General features: G+C 40.2%; 1 protein-coding gene and 1 long non-coding RNA gene across 8 annotated transcripts in view; one reads left to right on the forward strand and one right to left on the reverse strand.

Annotated features, from left to right (window-relative positions):
• The window catches only part of HECTD1 (HECT domain E3 ubiquitin protein ligase 1), a 77,349-nt gene extending 68,062 nt beyond the window's left edge, over window positions 1–9,287 (reverse strand). For 5 of the 6 annotated variants that reach the window (XM_027521768.1, XM_027521765.1, XM_027521767.1 and 2 more), the window contains exons 1-2: window positions 8,933–9,287; window positions 7,363–7,636 (exon numbers count right to left, since the gene is read on the reverse strand). In XM_027521768.1, the coding sequence (XP_027377569.1) occupies window positions 7,363–7,502 (140 nt within the window). In that variant the 5' untranslated portion in view covers window positions 7,503–7,636; window positions 8,933–9,287. The remainder of the gene's footprint in view (window positions 1–7,362; window positions 7,637–8,932) is intronic. The other variant, XM_027521763.1, reaches the window with a different exon arrangement.
• A 37-nt stretch (window positions 9,288–9,324) lies between these two features.
• The window catches only part of LOC113879925, a 58,326-nt gene continuing 51,348 nt past the window's right edge, over window positions 9,325–16,302 (forward strand). Inside the window, exons 1-2 of one of the 2 annotated variants that reach the window (XR_003507521.1) lie at window positions 9,325–9,847; window positions 11,620–11,810. This is a non-coding gene — a long non-coding RNA (uncharacterized LOC113879925). The remainder of the gene's footprint in view (window positions 9,848–11,619; window positions 11,811–16,302) is intronic. The other variant, XR_003507522.1, reaches the window with a different exon arrangement.

Genomic DNA, 16,302 nt, shown 5'->3' on the forward strand with positions numbered 1-16,302 from the left:
GAGTAAGTCAAATTCCAGTATGTAGACTCTGCTGTTGTTCAGAATTTCTTCAATGTGTTCAGTATCTGGATATTAGCTATTGTACACCAGGCATTATGCTTAGCAATGGAAAACAAAAGTACTAGTGTCTATGTGTGAGATACAGCAGAGGTCTTTGAAGGCACCTAAATTGTACTCACTAGGTAAAGAGCACAACAGATTTTATAAAAGGGAATGATACATTCAAATCAGTATTTTCAGAATATAGTCAATTACACTTCAATAAAACTGGGGGGAAAATACCATAAAAATATTTTATGACTGTAGCTCTGCGTATTGTTAGCTTATAGGCAGGGGCATCTGTTATGAAGTCACTAGCACTACATGAACATAATCATTTCCCCAAACCCATTCTCATTGTTACCATTCCTTTAAAATCTCTTACTTCAGGGAGAAAACAGATGTCATCGGACAGAAATCTCTTCAAGTTTTTCCCATCAAACCTAAAAATCTTCATCTTTCCTGCCTTACAATAAGAAACATATTACCGTAAGTCTATCTCATTGGAAAAGACTCTGATGCTGGGAGGGATTGGGGGCAGGAGGAGAAGGGGACGACAGAGGATGAGATGGCTGGATGGCATCACCGACTCAATGGACGTGACTCTGAGTGAACTCCGGGAGATGGTGATGGACAGGGAGGCCTGGTGTGCTGCGATTCATGGGGTCGCAAAGAGTCGGACACGACTGAGTGACTGATCTGATCTGATCTGATCTCTTCATCAGTACATCAGAGCTTTGACACTCTGTGTGGGATTTTTCTGACCAACAGCTTCAGCATTATTTGACAACATACTAGGAATGTAGAATATTAGTCACCACACCAGACCAAACGAATCAGAATTTGCATCTTAACAAGATCCCCAGGTGATTCACAGTATGCACATTACAGTTTAAAAAGCACTACTATTGACAGCAGCCAACGCTCTCCCAGTTTCTCAGAATCTGAATACTATGAATTCTCTATTCTCTCTCCTCTATGACCTCTAAAAGAAAAAGCCCCACACTATTTTTCCCAATACAACCTTCTCAAAAAAGTTTTCCACACTCTGGTCTCCATTTCCTCCTGTTACTCCTCAACCCATTCAAATCTGGTCCTCAAACCACTCCACTCAGCTCTCATTAAGATCAATGATCTTGAGAATGTTGCTAAATCCAAAGGACATCTTTGAGTCTTCACCATACTTGACCTTTCACCCGTATTCAGCACAACTGTCCTTTCTCTTCTTTAACCACTCTCTTTCTTGTGTTGACATGTACACTAATGATGTAAAAGCAATGGTGGATAAACTCCTGGTGCTTTAGCATGAATCAAGGCAGCAGCATTAAACTGTACCATTGGTAATCGTTTATTTTCATTGCCAAGCTATAGCATGAAAAGAAAGGTCAACTTCACTACTTTAATAAAGCAAATATATATATACATATATTTTATTAAACCTCAAGCCTTTTTTAATTAAAAAAAATTTACAATATTGTGTTGGTTTCTGCCACACAATCTCAAATCTTTTAATTTGTATTTTTTTAATATCCTACTTAAACAAATAGGAAGTAAGCATAAAGCACTTCTGCATACTCAAGAAAGATGGTTGTGTCAAGGAAATGTAGTTTACAACTGCTGGAGAGTTGAACTGGCCACTTGTTTCATGCAACATCTTTTTTACCTGAAAGAACTTTAGACAAATTGTGGTTACTCAGACTTGGATATCTAGCAAACATTTTTTCAAAAATTAACCAAGCAAGCATTCCACCTCAAGGAAAAACAACTGACAGTATTTGCTGCCAATGATAACATTCGAGCTTTCAAGCAAAGTTACAACTTTGAAAAACTTGCTCCTGCCACCATGAGCTTGACAGATCCCATTATTTGAAGACTTTTCTGATTAAGTACTTATAATAACAAATATGAGTTTGTGACAGTGTAGAATGGTATATGGCAACACCAGGAATATCTGTATAACTCAGCAGATCAATATTTTTCACATGACCAGTGCAAGATCTTTTAAACTTACACATGGGTTTAAAAAAAACAAACAACCCACTCAAAGTACCAAACAATAGATTAGTACCAATAGATTTTAATCTACAAGAGTACAAGTTCATTGACATGATTTCAGAATCCACATTATATTAACTCTCAAGAAACTATCACTTTGCCCACTTTGGGTATGATATCAAATGAGTATGATATCAAACTATACATAATCATGCAAAGACATCATTACAACATTCCTCCCTTTCCCAGCTACATCTATTGGAGGATGATAATTTTTTCATATATTGCAATCAAAACAACATAATACAACAAAATAAATGCAAAGCAGATATGAGAATCTAGCCAAATCCAAATTCATGATCTCCACCCCTCAAAAACATGGTCCTCCTGGGAATTTCTTGGTGGTCCAGTGGTTAGGACTTAATGCTTTCACTTGCAGGGGGCTGGTTTCAATCCCTGGTTGGAGAACTAAGATCCCACAAGTCATGTGGTGTGACCAAAAAAACCAAAAACGAAAACATGGTCCTCTTTTGATTTTCTCTCTCACTGAATGGCATCATCATCCATTGTAATCTGAATTATCCATGGTACTGTCTTCTTTCTCACTATGATATCCAATCATTCAACTATTTGACTATTCTACCTCCAAAATCTAAGTCTACAAGCATTTATTCTGTCCTCATCACACATTTATTATCATAGAGCAGAAAAAATTAGTATTTTTAAGACACATTTAATCCCATCACTCACTCTTTTACATCACTGCTCTTAAGAAAAAACCAAAAGCATACACAAGATTCCATCTGATCTTGCCCCAACTTTCAACACAGTTCTCCAGAGACCTTTCCACACCCAGTCATACTACCTTTCTCCAAATTCCTCAACCACGACATGCTCATCCCACTTCAAAATTCTTCACCTGTTGCGTTCCCTTTAAACATCCTTCTATCCCACCACCTTATACTTCATCCTTTAAATTCTTACTCATCCTTCGTATCTCTAAGAAAAACCACTCTGACTACCCCTACTCCTCCAGATCATGCCCCTGCTACCTTCTGTCACAGCACTCTGAACTTTTCCTTCATTGCACTTATCAAAGCTTGTAACCACTATTTCTATAATTATTTAATATGTGTTCCTTATTAGACTACTAGGCACCTTAAGAGCAGAGATTGTTATCTACTTTGGTCATCATATTTTTTTTTAACAATAAAAAGTAGGAAGACAATTTAAAAGATTAAAAGACTTAACACTGTTGTAGGTATTTTTAAATAGTTTTTACTGTACATACACAATAGGAGGCTTTTACCACTGTATTCAGTATTGGAATCCAAACTTGAGGCAGTCTTTCTTAGGATATTTCTCTCTGGGAGGATACACCAGGAAAATGATTAATGGTGGTTGCCTCTGGAGAGGAGAATTGGTCACCCAGGAGACTTACACTTTACTGTATATCCTTCTGTGTCTTCATAATTAAGTAAAATGATTATTTTTTTAATATGAGCTTTCTGGTAACTAAAAGCACTATCCCTAATATTCCATTTACTAGATCTTCTGAGGAGATGTTAGATTCTTCCCAGAAGACATAAATTATATTATTTGAAGATTTAGTAACAGGATCTACAACTGCCCAGGATTTATCTACTTTTAAGAATATGTACAATGATCACCTATTTTGATGTGAATGCAAAACTACTCATTTATAACTCATTAAATTTATCTCAAATGTATAACGTAAATTTAACTCACTAATGTATCACAGATGAAAGCAAAAGCTAACTCAGAACTTGAATTTTACTTTCTAGAGCATTACCTTGTTAAGTTCAGGCATAATTATCACAGCTTCACAGAAAATGTGTATCCCTTAACTTCAAAAAGACTGTCAAGGGGTTTCTCTTGTGGCTCAGTGGTCTAAAGAATCCACCTGGGACACAGATTGAATCCCTGGTCAGGAAAGATCCCAAATGCCTCAGAGCAACTAAACCCACGCGCCTCAACTACTGAGCTCTGGAGCCTGTGCGGCCACTACTGAGGCGACAGGCTGCAACCACTGAAGTCCAAGTGCCTAGAGTCTGTGCTCCATAACAAGAGGAACCACGGCAAGGAGAAGCTTGCACAGCACAACAAAGAGGAGCCCCTGCTCATCACAACTGGAGAAATGCCCGCAGAGCAACGGAGACCCAGCGCAGCAAAAAATAAATTAAAAACAAAAGTCAGAATGGGTACAAAAAAATGGATAGCCATGTACAATATTAAGTTAAAGAAAGAGAAACACTTAACTGTTATGTTTAAAGCACTATGTTAGGCATCTCACTTGTATTATCACATTTAATCTCCATGAAAACCTATACCCATGTCTATCTCATTCCAAAGGCCATTATTTTTACCACACCATATGCCTTTCCTGACTAAACAAACATATAACTACTAATAAAAGCTAATCAGACAAAAACTTATCTGAATATATAGGCATCTTTTGCTTTACTTGACATAACTAAAAGGATTACTTGCTACTATCTTATGAAATTAAGTTAAAAGATATTTTCACCCGTATTTAAAATGTGCACATCATCCTGCTTTTCTGTCTTATTTGTTGACTGTTTCAAAGAATTTTTAAAGGTTCTTCAAAACCCACCAGTTTCATGAAATAAAGTCTCCAAATAAAATTCAAGATTAGATATTTAATGACATTAAATTAGCTCACTTTACTCAAAAACACTTTTCACATTCTTTCCTTTACTCCTCACAAGGAGCGAACCAGATATGAGATTACTGTCACTTTTACAGAGGAAGAAAGTAAAGCTCTCAAGGGGTAAACTTTATTTAGCAAACCAAGAATCTGAACCCAGGTCTCTAATGACACACAGCCATTCTTTCCACCTCACCATGCTGCATATCTGGTTTAAAGAAACTAAAGACAATTTTCCTTCTGACAACAAGAAAATCTGGCTGCTGAATGAAGAAAGCAAGTTAAAGGTTTAAAAAACAACTGTCATAAATTTAATCAAATGTCTACTTTTGATAGACAATCTGCTGCTGCTGCTGCTAAGTCACGTCAGTCGTGTCCGACTCTGTGCGACCCCATAGACAGCAGCCCAGCAGGCTCCTCTGTCCCTGGGATTCTCCAAGCAAGAATACTGGAGTGGGTTGCCATTTCCTTCTCCAATCTACTGATATGCTAAATAAAACAGGGCTAACCATTCCAATTTGAAATTCTCTTATACCTACACTTAGTAAATAAAAAATATAAAGTGAATCTGATTTTAATTTCATCCACATTATATCAAATATGACTAAAGTCTGGAAAGGATAACGAAAAGAATAACAATTATAATAGGACAGTAGGATTTTGCATTGATGAGTTTGACATTTTAACAATTTCTTTTAAAATTGTTTTAATATAATGACACATTAGAAATGTCATTACAAATACCTCTACTACTACATGTTAGTACTTAATGGAGGATATGATAGTTGATGTGACTGGTACGTACGACTTTTTAAAATACCACAAGTAATTCTCAGGTTAATGAAAACCCTCTAATGAAAGCTATGAATGCTCAAAAATCTATTTCACTGTTCTATGATTCTGACCAAAACAAGTGTTAACAGAGGGGCTAAATTATTATGTTCTCAAAATTTGCCAATAACAATAACTACTTGAAATAAATGAGCCACAGACTGCGATCTGGAAACTTTGTTCATAAGGATTTTTATCTTAATAGTACCACCTCAATGGGACTTACAACTAAGATTATTAATTATTCATTTATTAATTCATCTTCATTAACGATCCATTCAAAAATGAAGATGATCAAAAATACATCAATTTAGTGAGTAATACAGCCTTATTCCCAACTTAAAGAAATTAAGATAATTATACCAAATTTTGTCAACATCTCAAACATTTTCTACTAATTACTTCAAAATCGCATTAAAACCAATATAGAAGCATCTGAGTTTTCATTTACTTATCACCAGAATTCAAAATTATAAATATAAAATAAATAAAAAACAAACATGTTCAGCATTTAGAAGAATGGTTAATCTAACTGGGCAAGTATCACATAAGAGGAAAAACATGGCATTAATGGCCAATCTAGTAATGATTCCTTAACATTTTTGCACAAATTCTACATAATCCTCTAAATAAAATTGCTTAAACTCTCAAATCTCAATCTGCTTCTACTATTCCAAAAACTATGTCATGTGGTTAACATTCAATTTATACCCTCTCCAAACTGAAATTTACAAAGCCATGATTTGCTTTAACAAAAGTACAGGAGATTCCCTGACAGTCTAGTGGTTAGGACTCAGTGCTTTCACTGCAGTGGCCAGGGTTCAATCCCTGGTTGGGGAACTAAGGTCCAGAAAGCCACACAGTGCCACCAAAAAACCAAAAACAATAAACAAACAAAAACCCAAAAACAACAATGCCAAAAAAAAAAAGTGTCCTAAAACTTACCAATGAAGAAAGGGTATTCATTATTATCTGTATTTTCATATCAATTTCAAGTCAATTTCTTGATACAGAAATAAAGAAGCATTTGCATTTTCTGAGTTCATAACATGTTTTGAAAATGAATCAATCAGGTTATGGGGTAGAATTAGCATTCTCTACTAATTCCTATTCAATCAATAAACATGTATTTGTGTCATCACAATTATCATTACTGGAGTTAGTTTACCTACCAATTTTTATTTCTCAGAAGATTGTAAATGCAAAACTACAGAAACTTTTCAAAAGATAAGTTTTAAAACTCACTAAAGAAACTGGAGCCTATTATACAGACTGAAGTAAGCCAAAAGAAAAACACCAATGCAGTATACTAACACATATATATGGAATTTAGAAGGATGCAAACGATAACCCTGTATGCGAGACAGCAAAAGAGACATAGATGTATACAGAACAGTCTTTTGGACTCTGTGGGAGAGGGCGAGGGTGGGATGATTTGGGAGAATGGCATTGAAACATACATATTATCATATGTGAAACAAATCGCAAGTCCAGGTTCAATGCATGATACAGGGTACTCGGGGCTGGTGCACTGGGATGACCCAGAGGGATGGGATGGGAAGTGAGGTGGGAGAGGGGTTCAAGATGGGGAACACATATACATCTGTGGTGGACTCATGTCAATGTATGGCAAAACCAATACAATATTGTAAAGTAATTAGCCTTCAATTAAAATAAATTTATATAAAAAAAATAAAACTCACTGAAGAAAAATTTTATACAAACTCAAATCAGCAGATGGTTGAAAACATGTTATATACATGTCACTACAGCACCCCCAAATGAAGATGACGAAGGGCTGTACTTACGTTTCAAAACAACGATCCACGTTGTCAGACATCAAAAGCAGCATGCATAGCTGTTCAAGGGCTATTAGTTGCATGTCCCTTTCATCTCCTTGTCCCATCTGCAGCCATTCCAGCAATGTATCTGGGTCCACATCTGCCATTGTTTCTTAGGCTTCTTTGCTTAAATTTAAAAAGCAAAGGCAAAAAGTCCTTTAAATGTCCAGAACTGAACAGCGTGGGCTTAATTTTTTTTTCTCTTCTTTTACATCGGCTAGAGCCAGATTTTCTTGGTGCCCTAGGAATTAGAAAAGACTCGTAAGTATGTTTGGATAGTGTACTTAACTGTAGTTATCCAACTTTCCTTATTCCTCGGGTTTAACTTCATACATTGTACTAAATAAAACCAGTTTTGCACAAGAGTATAAGCTGATTAGGCTGCTGCTTAAACTGGAAACCAGAGCCGTCTTTGTCAAAGTCAGTCAAACAAGCTTCGGATCCCACTATTGCTATCACGAACGTGTTTGCCAAAAGGCAAACAACACCTTACTAAGGGTTCTTTTTTTTTTTTTTCCCAGAAAACTTCTTTCCCCCTCCGTCATCCAAAGCTGATCTTCTGATAAGGATTAGATTCAGTATTTTAAGGAAACTTAGCACTTTGATCCAATTCCCCTCCAAATCAAGTCTCTACTTTAAAATTACCTTCAATTTCTTAAATTCTGCTGATTCAATCTACTGCTATCCTTAAGATGTCCAAATACAAACGATATACAAGATCTATGATTTGATTAGGAATTTTGGCAGTAGCAGCAACTGTTCTTAAAAGTTTAAAAAGAAATGCTACAAGTAAGTGCAATGGACTAACACGTTACAGATCAGAACACAGGCCAATCTGCGGTCCTCCTTCCCCATCCTCACCGAACGGGGCAGTTGGTTAAAAACAGCAGCAGCAACAACAGAGAAGCAGCCACAACAGGCAAGTCAATACAAAAACTCATAAGCACTCTGACGAGAGGACAGCGTTGGGTCCCATGTAACCCAGCTGCAGGTGCATAAATCCAGCGGCAGGTTCCGGTGGGCACCCAACGGCGGCGATCTGCAAGGGTGACCCAAAACTCGGGGCCCAGCCGACCCGGCGCGGGAGACGCAGGCACCGCGCTCCGGTTTTCCCGAACCAAACCCGGCTAAGTTAGCTACCTGTGTCGAGGAGGAGGGTAAGTTTGGAGGTGGAGCTGCGAGCCTCTCTACCCCAGAGGAGGAGGCCGGAGCAGGCAGGGCGATGGGTCTCCCGGGAGCGGCGCCCGGAACTCCGAGGCCCGGCGGGACGTCCCTGGCCCCGTCGGGCGGCGATCCTTTCTCAAGGACAAGGGGGCCAGCCATGGGCTCAGGCTCGGACAAACCGGGGCCTGCCGTGGGCAGGGTCGGGGGAGGTAAACAAAGGGGCCAAGCGGGTGAGTCGGCGGCAGTCCGCCGACCTCACCAGGGGCTGGGGTCTCGCTCCCAGGCTACTGCCAGGCATCCCTGATCTCGGAACCAGGCCTGACCCTTCCGACCGCCGAAGACGCTCCTGCGTCCCCTTTCCTCAAGCTCTTACCCAGGCCTGTCGTCCCAAACCGCTCCGGTCCAGCTCCAAGCAGGCCGCGGGCTGAGCCAGGCCCGGCCGCGGCGCTCGAGTTCCCAGGAAGCCGCAGGCCGCGCAGGTCGAGCCGGGCTGGCGGCACAGGAAAAGCCGCGCCTTGTCCCTCCCCTTCCTCCGCAGGGACCTGCTGACAGGAAAGCCAGAGGTTCCCCAGACCGGCGGCAGCCAGCTCACGTCCCGTCTCCGGCACGCGGCTCCTCAGGCCCTGCAGTTTAGAGGCCCGCGCCGTGCAGCCGGCGGCGGCGGCGGGGGGAGGCCGCGTCCATCGCGATCCGGGAGGGGGAAGGGAGGAGGGTCGGGGGAGAGCCGGGCGGGGAAGCTGAGGAGGGCAGCAGTGCGCCGCGGAGGCGGAGCAAATGGGCTCCGCTGGCTGCGACCCCGCCGGTCGCCACGTGGGGCGCTGTGGAGACCCGTCGGCCCGAGGCGCAGGGTCGCAGAGCCCCGGGGCTCGGAGCGACCGGTAGCTTCGTCGCCGCTACCGAAGGTCTCCGGCTTCCTCGGCCTCGTCAGCTGTCGCTTTGCTATCGTACACTCTGCGCCTTCACGTTTCGTTGTCAATTCAAGCGCACTCCCAGCACCGCGCGCACACGGGTACACGCACGCTCAGCGTGTTTTGCACGGTGTGTATACACTTGGCGTGCTCTTGCTGAAAGCCCCCACGCTGCACGTCAAAGCTGCGGCCCAACCTGTTCTGGCCCAGCCTCCCGCCCGCCTCTGCGACCCGGCCTCCGGCGAGAGCTTCCCCTCCTCGCTGGTCACCCCTCCTCGCGCACGGAAGTGCGTCGCGGGAAGAAAAGCGCCACCCTTCGGTCCTGGGAGGCAAACTGCCCGGCAGTTCAGAAAGAAAACCTTTAACCACAACCCTGGGAGGTAAATATTGTCGAGTATCCTCTCCACTGTACAGACGAGAGAGCTGAGGTTCCAAAAGGTTTGAATTCAGGCCCGGTGGCGTTCCCAGGAAGCAGCAGTACCTCGAGTGTGTTCGACTTTTTTCTATGGGTTGTGATCTTAAGTATGTCCGTAGTTATTCCCTTCGAACGTTTTATTTCACACGCGTTGAAAACAAAATATGCCTGCTTATGAGAAGCGCTTGGAGACATCTGAGACGTAATTAGTTGGAAATGTGATATAGCTTTCTTTTTTTTTTAATCAAGAAATGAATCCCTTGGTTTGTGAGATAAGTAAACCCATGACCTTACACCCACTGTATTTAAAAAACAAAAACGCGTGTTAGTATTTGAGGCGTGTTCCTTTCTGCTGCATATCTTTGAAGAACTAGTATTTTTTAAATTACGCATTTGCACGTCGAATATCTATAAATACATGTCCCATTATAGCAGGTAAAGTTCCTAGGTCTCCTGCTCATAGGTCAAATTAAGAGATAAGAGTTGAGGATTCCACTATCTTGTCCCAACTACAGCACATAAGAATAATTATTTGAGAGCTATGAGTGTGACTTGGAGCTGCCAGGAAAGTCTTCAAGGAGGAAGTGGCATTTATTTTGGACCTTGAAGAAATGGGTATAATGTGAACACTGCAAGGGAGGAGGAAGAATAAAGCAAAGCCTGATCAGTTCTGAAACAGGAAAGAGGACCTGTGCCTCAAGCAAAAGCCAGCGTTAAGCAATGATGGAGAAAATAGGAGCTAAAGTCAGCAGGGACTTAAATGTGTGCGATACAGAATTTATGCTGAGGTAAAGTAGCAAGCTCTGGACTAGAACGTTGACTAGAAAAGTTCTAATGCTATGCTAAGTCACTTCAGTCGTGTCCGACTCTGTGCGACCCCATAGACGGCAGCCCACCAGGCTCCCCTGTCCCTGGGATTCTCCAGGGAAGAACACTGGAGTGGGTTGCCATTTCCTTCTCCAATGCTTGAAAGTGAAATGTGAAAGTGAAGTCGCTCAGTCGTGTCCGACTCTTAGCGACCCCATGGATTGCAGACTACCAGGCTCCTCCATCCATGGGATTTTCCAGGCAAGAGTACTGGAGTGGGGTGCCATTGCCTTCTCCGAGAAAAGTTCTAAAGAGTCTTACAAAGATGTATAGGGCAAGAGTGACCAGAATAGCTAATAGGAACTACCTAGAAAAGGAGATTAACTGAGAGATTGGAAAAATCCTCCAGCAGTGGAGAGAGAAAGGGCCTAGTTTTTGGCAATAGGAAGACAGTTCCTATGGAGAAGAAATAAATCTTAAAAATCTTTTATACATGCAAGTGTTTTGTAAATGCCCCTATACATGCACAGCTGTCAAAAGTACTCCACAACCTAGTACATTTCTGACAATGAATCTATGTCAATAAACCATTATTACTCAAATTCCATAGTTTACATTAGAGTTCACTTTTAGTGTTATATATATTCTGTGGGTTTAGACAAACATAGCTTGACATATCCGCCATTATAATATTATAGAGAATATTTCACTGCCCTAAAAATCACCTGTGCTCTACCTATTCATCCCACTCTCGCCTAGCCCCTAACAACCACTAATCTTTTCACTGAGTCTGTTGTTTTACCTTATTCAGAATGTTGCATAGTTGAAATCATATATAGCTCTTTCATATTGGTTTCTTTCATTTAATAATGTGGATGTAAGGTTCTCTTCATGGCTTAATAACTCATTTTTTTGTTTGCTTCTTTTTAGGGCCAAATAATATTCTGCTGTCGAGAAGTACCAGAGTTTATCCATCCACCTACTGAAGAACATTTTGAATGTTTCCAAGTTTTGGCAATATAAGTACTGCTTTTGAAAGACCCAGGTGTAAGTTTTTACATGGACATAAGTGTTCAACTCATTTGGATAAATACTAAGGACCACAGTTTCTGGATTGTATGGTAAGAATGTTTTTTTTTCTTCCATTTTTATTGAGATATAATTAACACACTGTACTGTGTAATCTTAAGGAACACAACATAATTAATTGACTTACATATGTCATGAAATGATTATCCATCATCTCATATAGATATATTACAGATTAAAAAATACTTTTTCCTTGTGATGGGAAAGAACTCTTAGGACTTAGTCTGTTCAGATCAGATCAGATCAGTCGCTCAGTCGTGTCCGACTCTTTGCGACCCCATGAATCGCAGCACGCCAGGCCTCCCTGTCCATCACCAACTCCCAGAGTTCACTCAAACTCACATCCATCAAGTCAGTGATGCCATCCAGCCATCTCATCCTCTGTCGTCCCCTTCTCCTCCTGCCCCCAATCCCTCCCAGAATCAGGGTCCAATGAATCAGCTCTTCGCATGAGGTGGCCAAAGTACTGGAGTTTCAGCTTTAGCATCATTTCTTCCAAAGAAATCCCAGGGCTGATCTCCTTCAGAATGGACTGGTTGGATCTCCTTGCAGTCCAAGGGACTCTCAAGAGTCTTCTCCAACACCACAGTTCAAAAGCATCAATTCTTTGGCGCTCAGCCTTCTTCACAGTCCAACTCTCACATCCATACACGACCACAGGAAAAACCATAGCCTTGACTAGATGGACCTTTGTTGGCAAAGTAATGTCTCTGCTTTTGAATATGCTATCTAGGTTGGTCATAAGTTTCCTTCCAAGGAGTAAGCGTCTTTTAATTTCATGGCTGCAGTCACCATCTGTAGTGATTTTGGAGCCCAGAAAAATAAAGTCTGACACTGTTTCCACTGTTTCCCCATCTATTTCCCATGAAGTGGTGGGACCGGATGCCATGATCTTCATTTTCTGAGTGTTGAGCTTTAAGCCAACTTTTTCACTCTCCACTTTCACTTTCATCAAGAGGCTTTTGAGTTCCTCTTCACTTGCTGCCATAAGGGTGGTGTCATCTGCATATCTGAGGTTATTGATATTTCTCCTGGCAATCTTGATTCCAGCTTGTGTTTCTTCCAGTCCAGCATTTCTCATGATGTACTCTGCATAGAAGTTAAATAAGCAGGGTGACAATATACAGCCTTGACGAACTCCTTTTCCTATTTGGAACCAGTCTGTTGTTCCATGTCCAGTTCTAACTGTTACTTCCTGACCTGTATACAAATTTCTCAAGAGGCAGGTCAGGTGGTCTGGTATTCCCATCTCTTTCAGAATTTCCCACAGTTTCTTGTGATCCACACAGTCAAAGGCTTTGGCACAGTCAGTAAAGCAGAAATAGATGCTTTTCTGGAACTCTCTTGCTTTTTCCATGATCTGTTAGCAACTTTCATTTTTAATGTTCAGCATTGTTAATTATCATTATTATGTTATAAATTACATTCCTGGTACGTATTTTTCCTTATAACTAGAAATTTCTACCTTTTGACTACGTTCATCTGATTCTTTCTCCCTCCCATAAGAATATGTTTACTTTTGTAAGAAACTGCTCAACTGTCTTCCAAAGTAGCTGTACCATTTACTTTTTTTTCTTTTTTTGACACTGCCACGCATCTTGTGGGCTCTTAGTTCCCTGACCAAGGATCAAGAGCACCGAGTCCTAACCACTGGACCGCCAAGGAATTTCCCCATTTTGCATTTCCATACGCAGTAAAAGTTGCTGTTGTTCCGCAGTCCCTTCAGCATTTGTTGTTGTCAGTGTTTTGGATTTTGCCCACCATACTAACAGATGTATAATGGAATATTATTTTAATTTTCAATTCCCTACTGACGTGATACGGAACATATATTTTTCGTGTACTTATGAAAGTATATACTTTTCTTTTAATCTTTTCATATACTTATTTGCCAGCTGTATATCTTCTTCAGTGAGGTGTCTGTTTGGATCCATTGCCCATTTTTTAAGCCAATTGTTCATCCTATTGTTGAATTTTAAGTGTTCTTTGTATATTTCGATAATAGTATTTATCAGATGTGTCTTTGTGAATGTTTTCTTTACCTGGGGACCTTGTAAAATGTCAGATGCTCAGGCCATTTCTCAGGCCAGTTCAGTCAGTGTCTCTGAGCATGGAATCTGGACATCAGTATTTTTTGAAGTGATTCAGATGTATAGCCAAGGCTCAAGGCTGAGAACCACTGGCCTAAGTCAATACAACAACAATAATATTTAAATATAATTAGTATAATACTTATTATTGTTGCAGCTAGATTTTTATTAGGTACTTATCATGTCCTAACAACCTTCTAAATGTATTACAAATATTAATTCACTGTGGACATCAGCTACTTTGACTTGCTGTGTGTGTTGCCTTGGCCTCTCTGACCTTTGTTTTCCTAATGTATGAGATTAAGATGATAATAGAAACTAACCCCACATAGAATAATTATATTAAGTAAGATAAGGCATATAAATGCCTGCTGCTGCTGCTAAGTCTCTTCAGTCGTGTCCGACTCTGTGCGACCCCATAGACGGCAGCCCACCAGGCTCCCCCATCCCTGGGATTCCCCAGGCAAGAACACTGGAGTGGTTGCCATTTCCTTCTCCAATGCATGAAAGTGAAAAGTGAAAGTGAAGTCGCTCAGTCATGTCCGACTCTTGTCGACCCCATGGACTGCAGCCTACCTGGCCCCTCCATCCATGGGATTTTTCCAGGCAAGAGTACTGGAGTGGGGTGCCATTGCCTTCTCCGTATAAATGCCTACCACATATTAAATAAACGCTCAAAAGTGCCTGCTATAAATAATATTACATGATTGGTTCAGCTCTCTGCTGTGGCATCCTAGGTCTGCTCCTTCTTCCATAGGACACGTCACCAAACAAAGACAACAGTCATGATCCCCATACCCTCTCTTCTCCCGGCAAAATAAGTCTAGTTTCTGCAATGGCGTTACCCTCCTTGGTCATGTTCTAATGTCTCCTGACATACTTTAATTAAAAACTCCTAAGCCTGAAACTGTGCTTTAAAGGTGGTCAGACCTGGACAGAGGAATGACGTCTTCCATTGCATTGGGTTCAGAGAGTGACACTCACATCACGCTATTGGCTCATACAGAGTTTGCTGAACTAAAGTCCTTACTGCTTGCTCCCTGAACTGCCAAGCCAACTTTCCTTCAGTCTTTTAATTTAGCAGTTGACATTTTTGTCCTTAATGTTTAGACTTACTAAATTTCGTCTTGTTGGTTCTGTGTCAATGTTGCATCCTATGGCAATCTCTTTGAATCCTGACTGGGTGGTGAAAGGTATCAGCCGTCCCCTCAGATTCTTTGTTAGTAGTCAATTAGATAAAGGTGTTGGACAGAATATGGCCAAAACAAAGGCTCTGATGAATGACAAACCTTTTACCAAGCAGTTATTTATCCATTAAATAACATTCTCGTGGTGTAGTTGTTCAGGTAACAGCTTTACCTAACAGTATTTATAACCTGACCCGCTTACTTCCTCCTTGATGATAGGAATTTTAATATTCTTTTGTTTAAAAAGTCACAGTGCTAAGAAAATGAAAACCAAAATTGAGTCTTATAATACATAATGAACATATTTATATCCAAAATTTTGGAGGAAATATTGTCAGTTGCCTTCTTGAAACTCACTTATTTCAACTGTGGCATTCCAGTAACATTTGGGGAAGTTGGGTAACTCCATATATGTAGGAACCCTCTTTTTTGTGTGTGTTTAAAGTTATTTCAAAATTGAAAGTTAAAAGAATAAGATAGTAAGTTTAGCTTGAGATGACCAATTCTTAGTAATGCTGTCTTCTAGAAATCATTCTTCTATTCTAAAGGTTTCAAAAATTCTAGAATTTTGACAGTTTTTTACAAATTCACTGTATCCATCATACGTCCCTTGATAGTATAGACAAAAAACAAACAATAGTTGTAAAAGTTGTGTTTTATGTTCCTAGTAGGTGTTCTTGCTCCAAGGCTAAAAAAAAAAAAAAAAAAGCTGTTAACTGTTCTTTAGCCTACTCATGTGCATAAGTACTTTATCACTTAAAAGTAGGATCTGATTTAGTTCATAGGAAAAAATTAGTTCATAGAAAACTTTCAAGAACCTAAGTTATGTAAATAATTCAATTTTATTACATATTTTTAAAAGTGTATTAGGGGAAAAACATATAATGACTGTATAAATTTAAAGTTTCTCCTGTATATTTTGCTAGTAAGGGATTATTGTTAATTGTCTTTAGTGTATGATAATGATATAATGGTTATATTTCCTAAAAAAAAAGAGAGAGTCATATTCCTTAGAGAAGCATACTAAAATATTTACAGATGAAATGATATGATTACTAGGATTTGCTGCACAATTGTTTGAGAGAATAGTGGGTAGAGTTCAGATGAAACATAATAGGCCATGCATTGACGATAACTACTGCACAATGGCACGCATGTCACACGCTCAAAGTAAAGTAATGCTCAAAATTCTCCAAGCCAGGCTTCAGTAATATGTGAACCGTAAACTTCCAAATGTTCAAGTTGGT

This window comes from Bos indicus x Bos taurus, chromosome 21, assembly GCF_003369695.1.
Source record: "Bos indicus x Bos taurus breed Angus x Brahman F1 hybrid chromosome 21, Bos_hybrid_MaternalHap_v2.0, whole genome shotgun sequence".
Taxonomy (NCBI): Eukaryota; Metazoa; Chordata; class Mammalia; order Artiodactyla; family Bovidae; genus Bos; species Bos indicus x Bos taurus.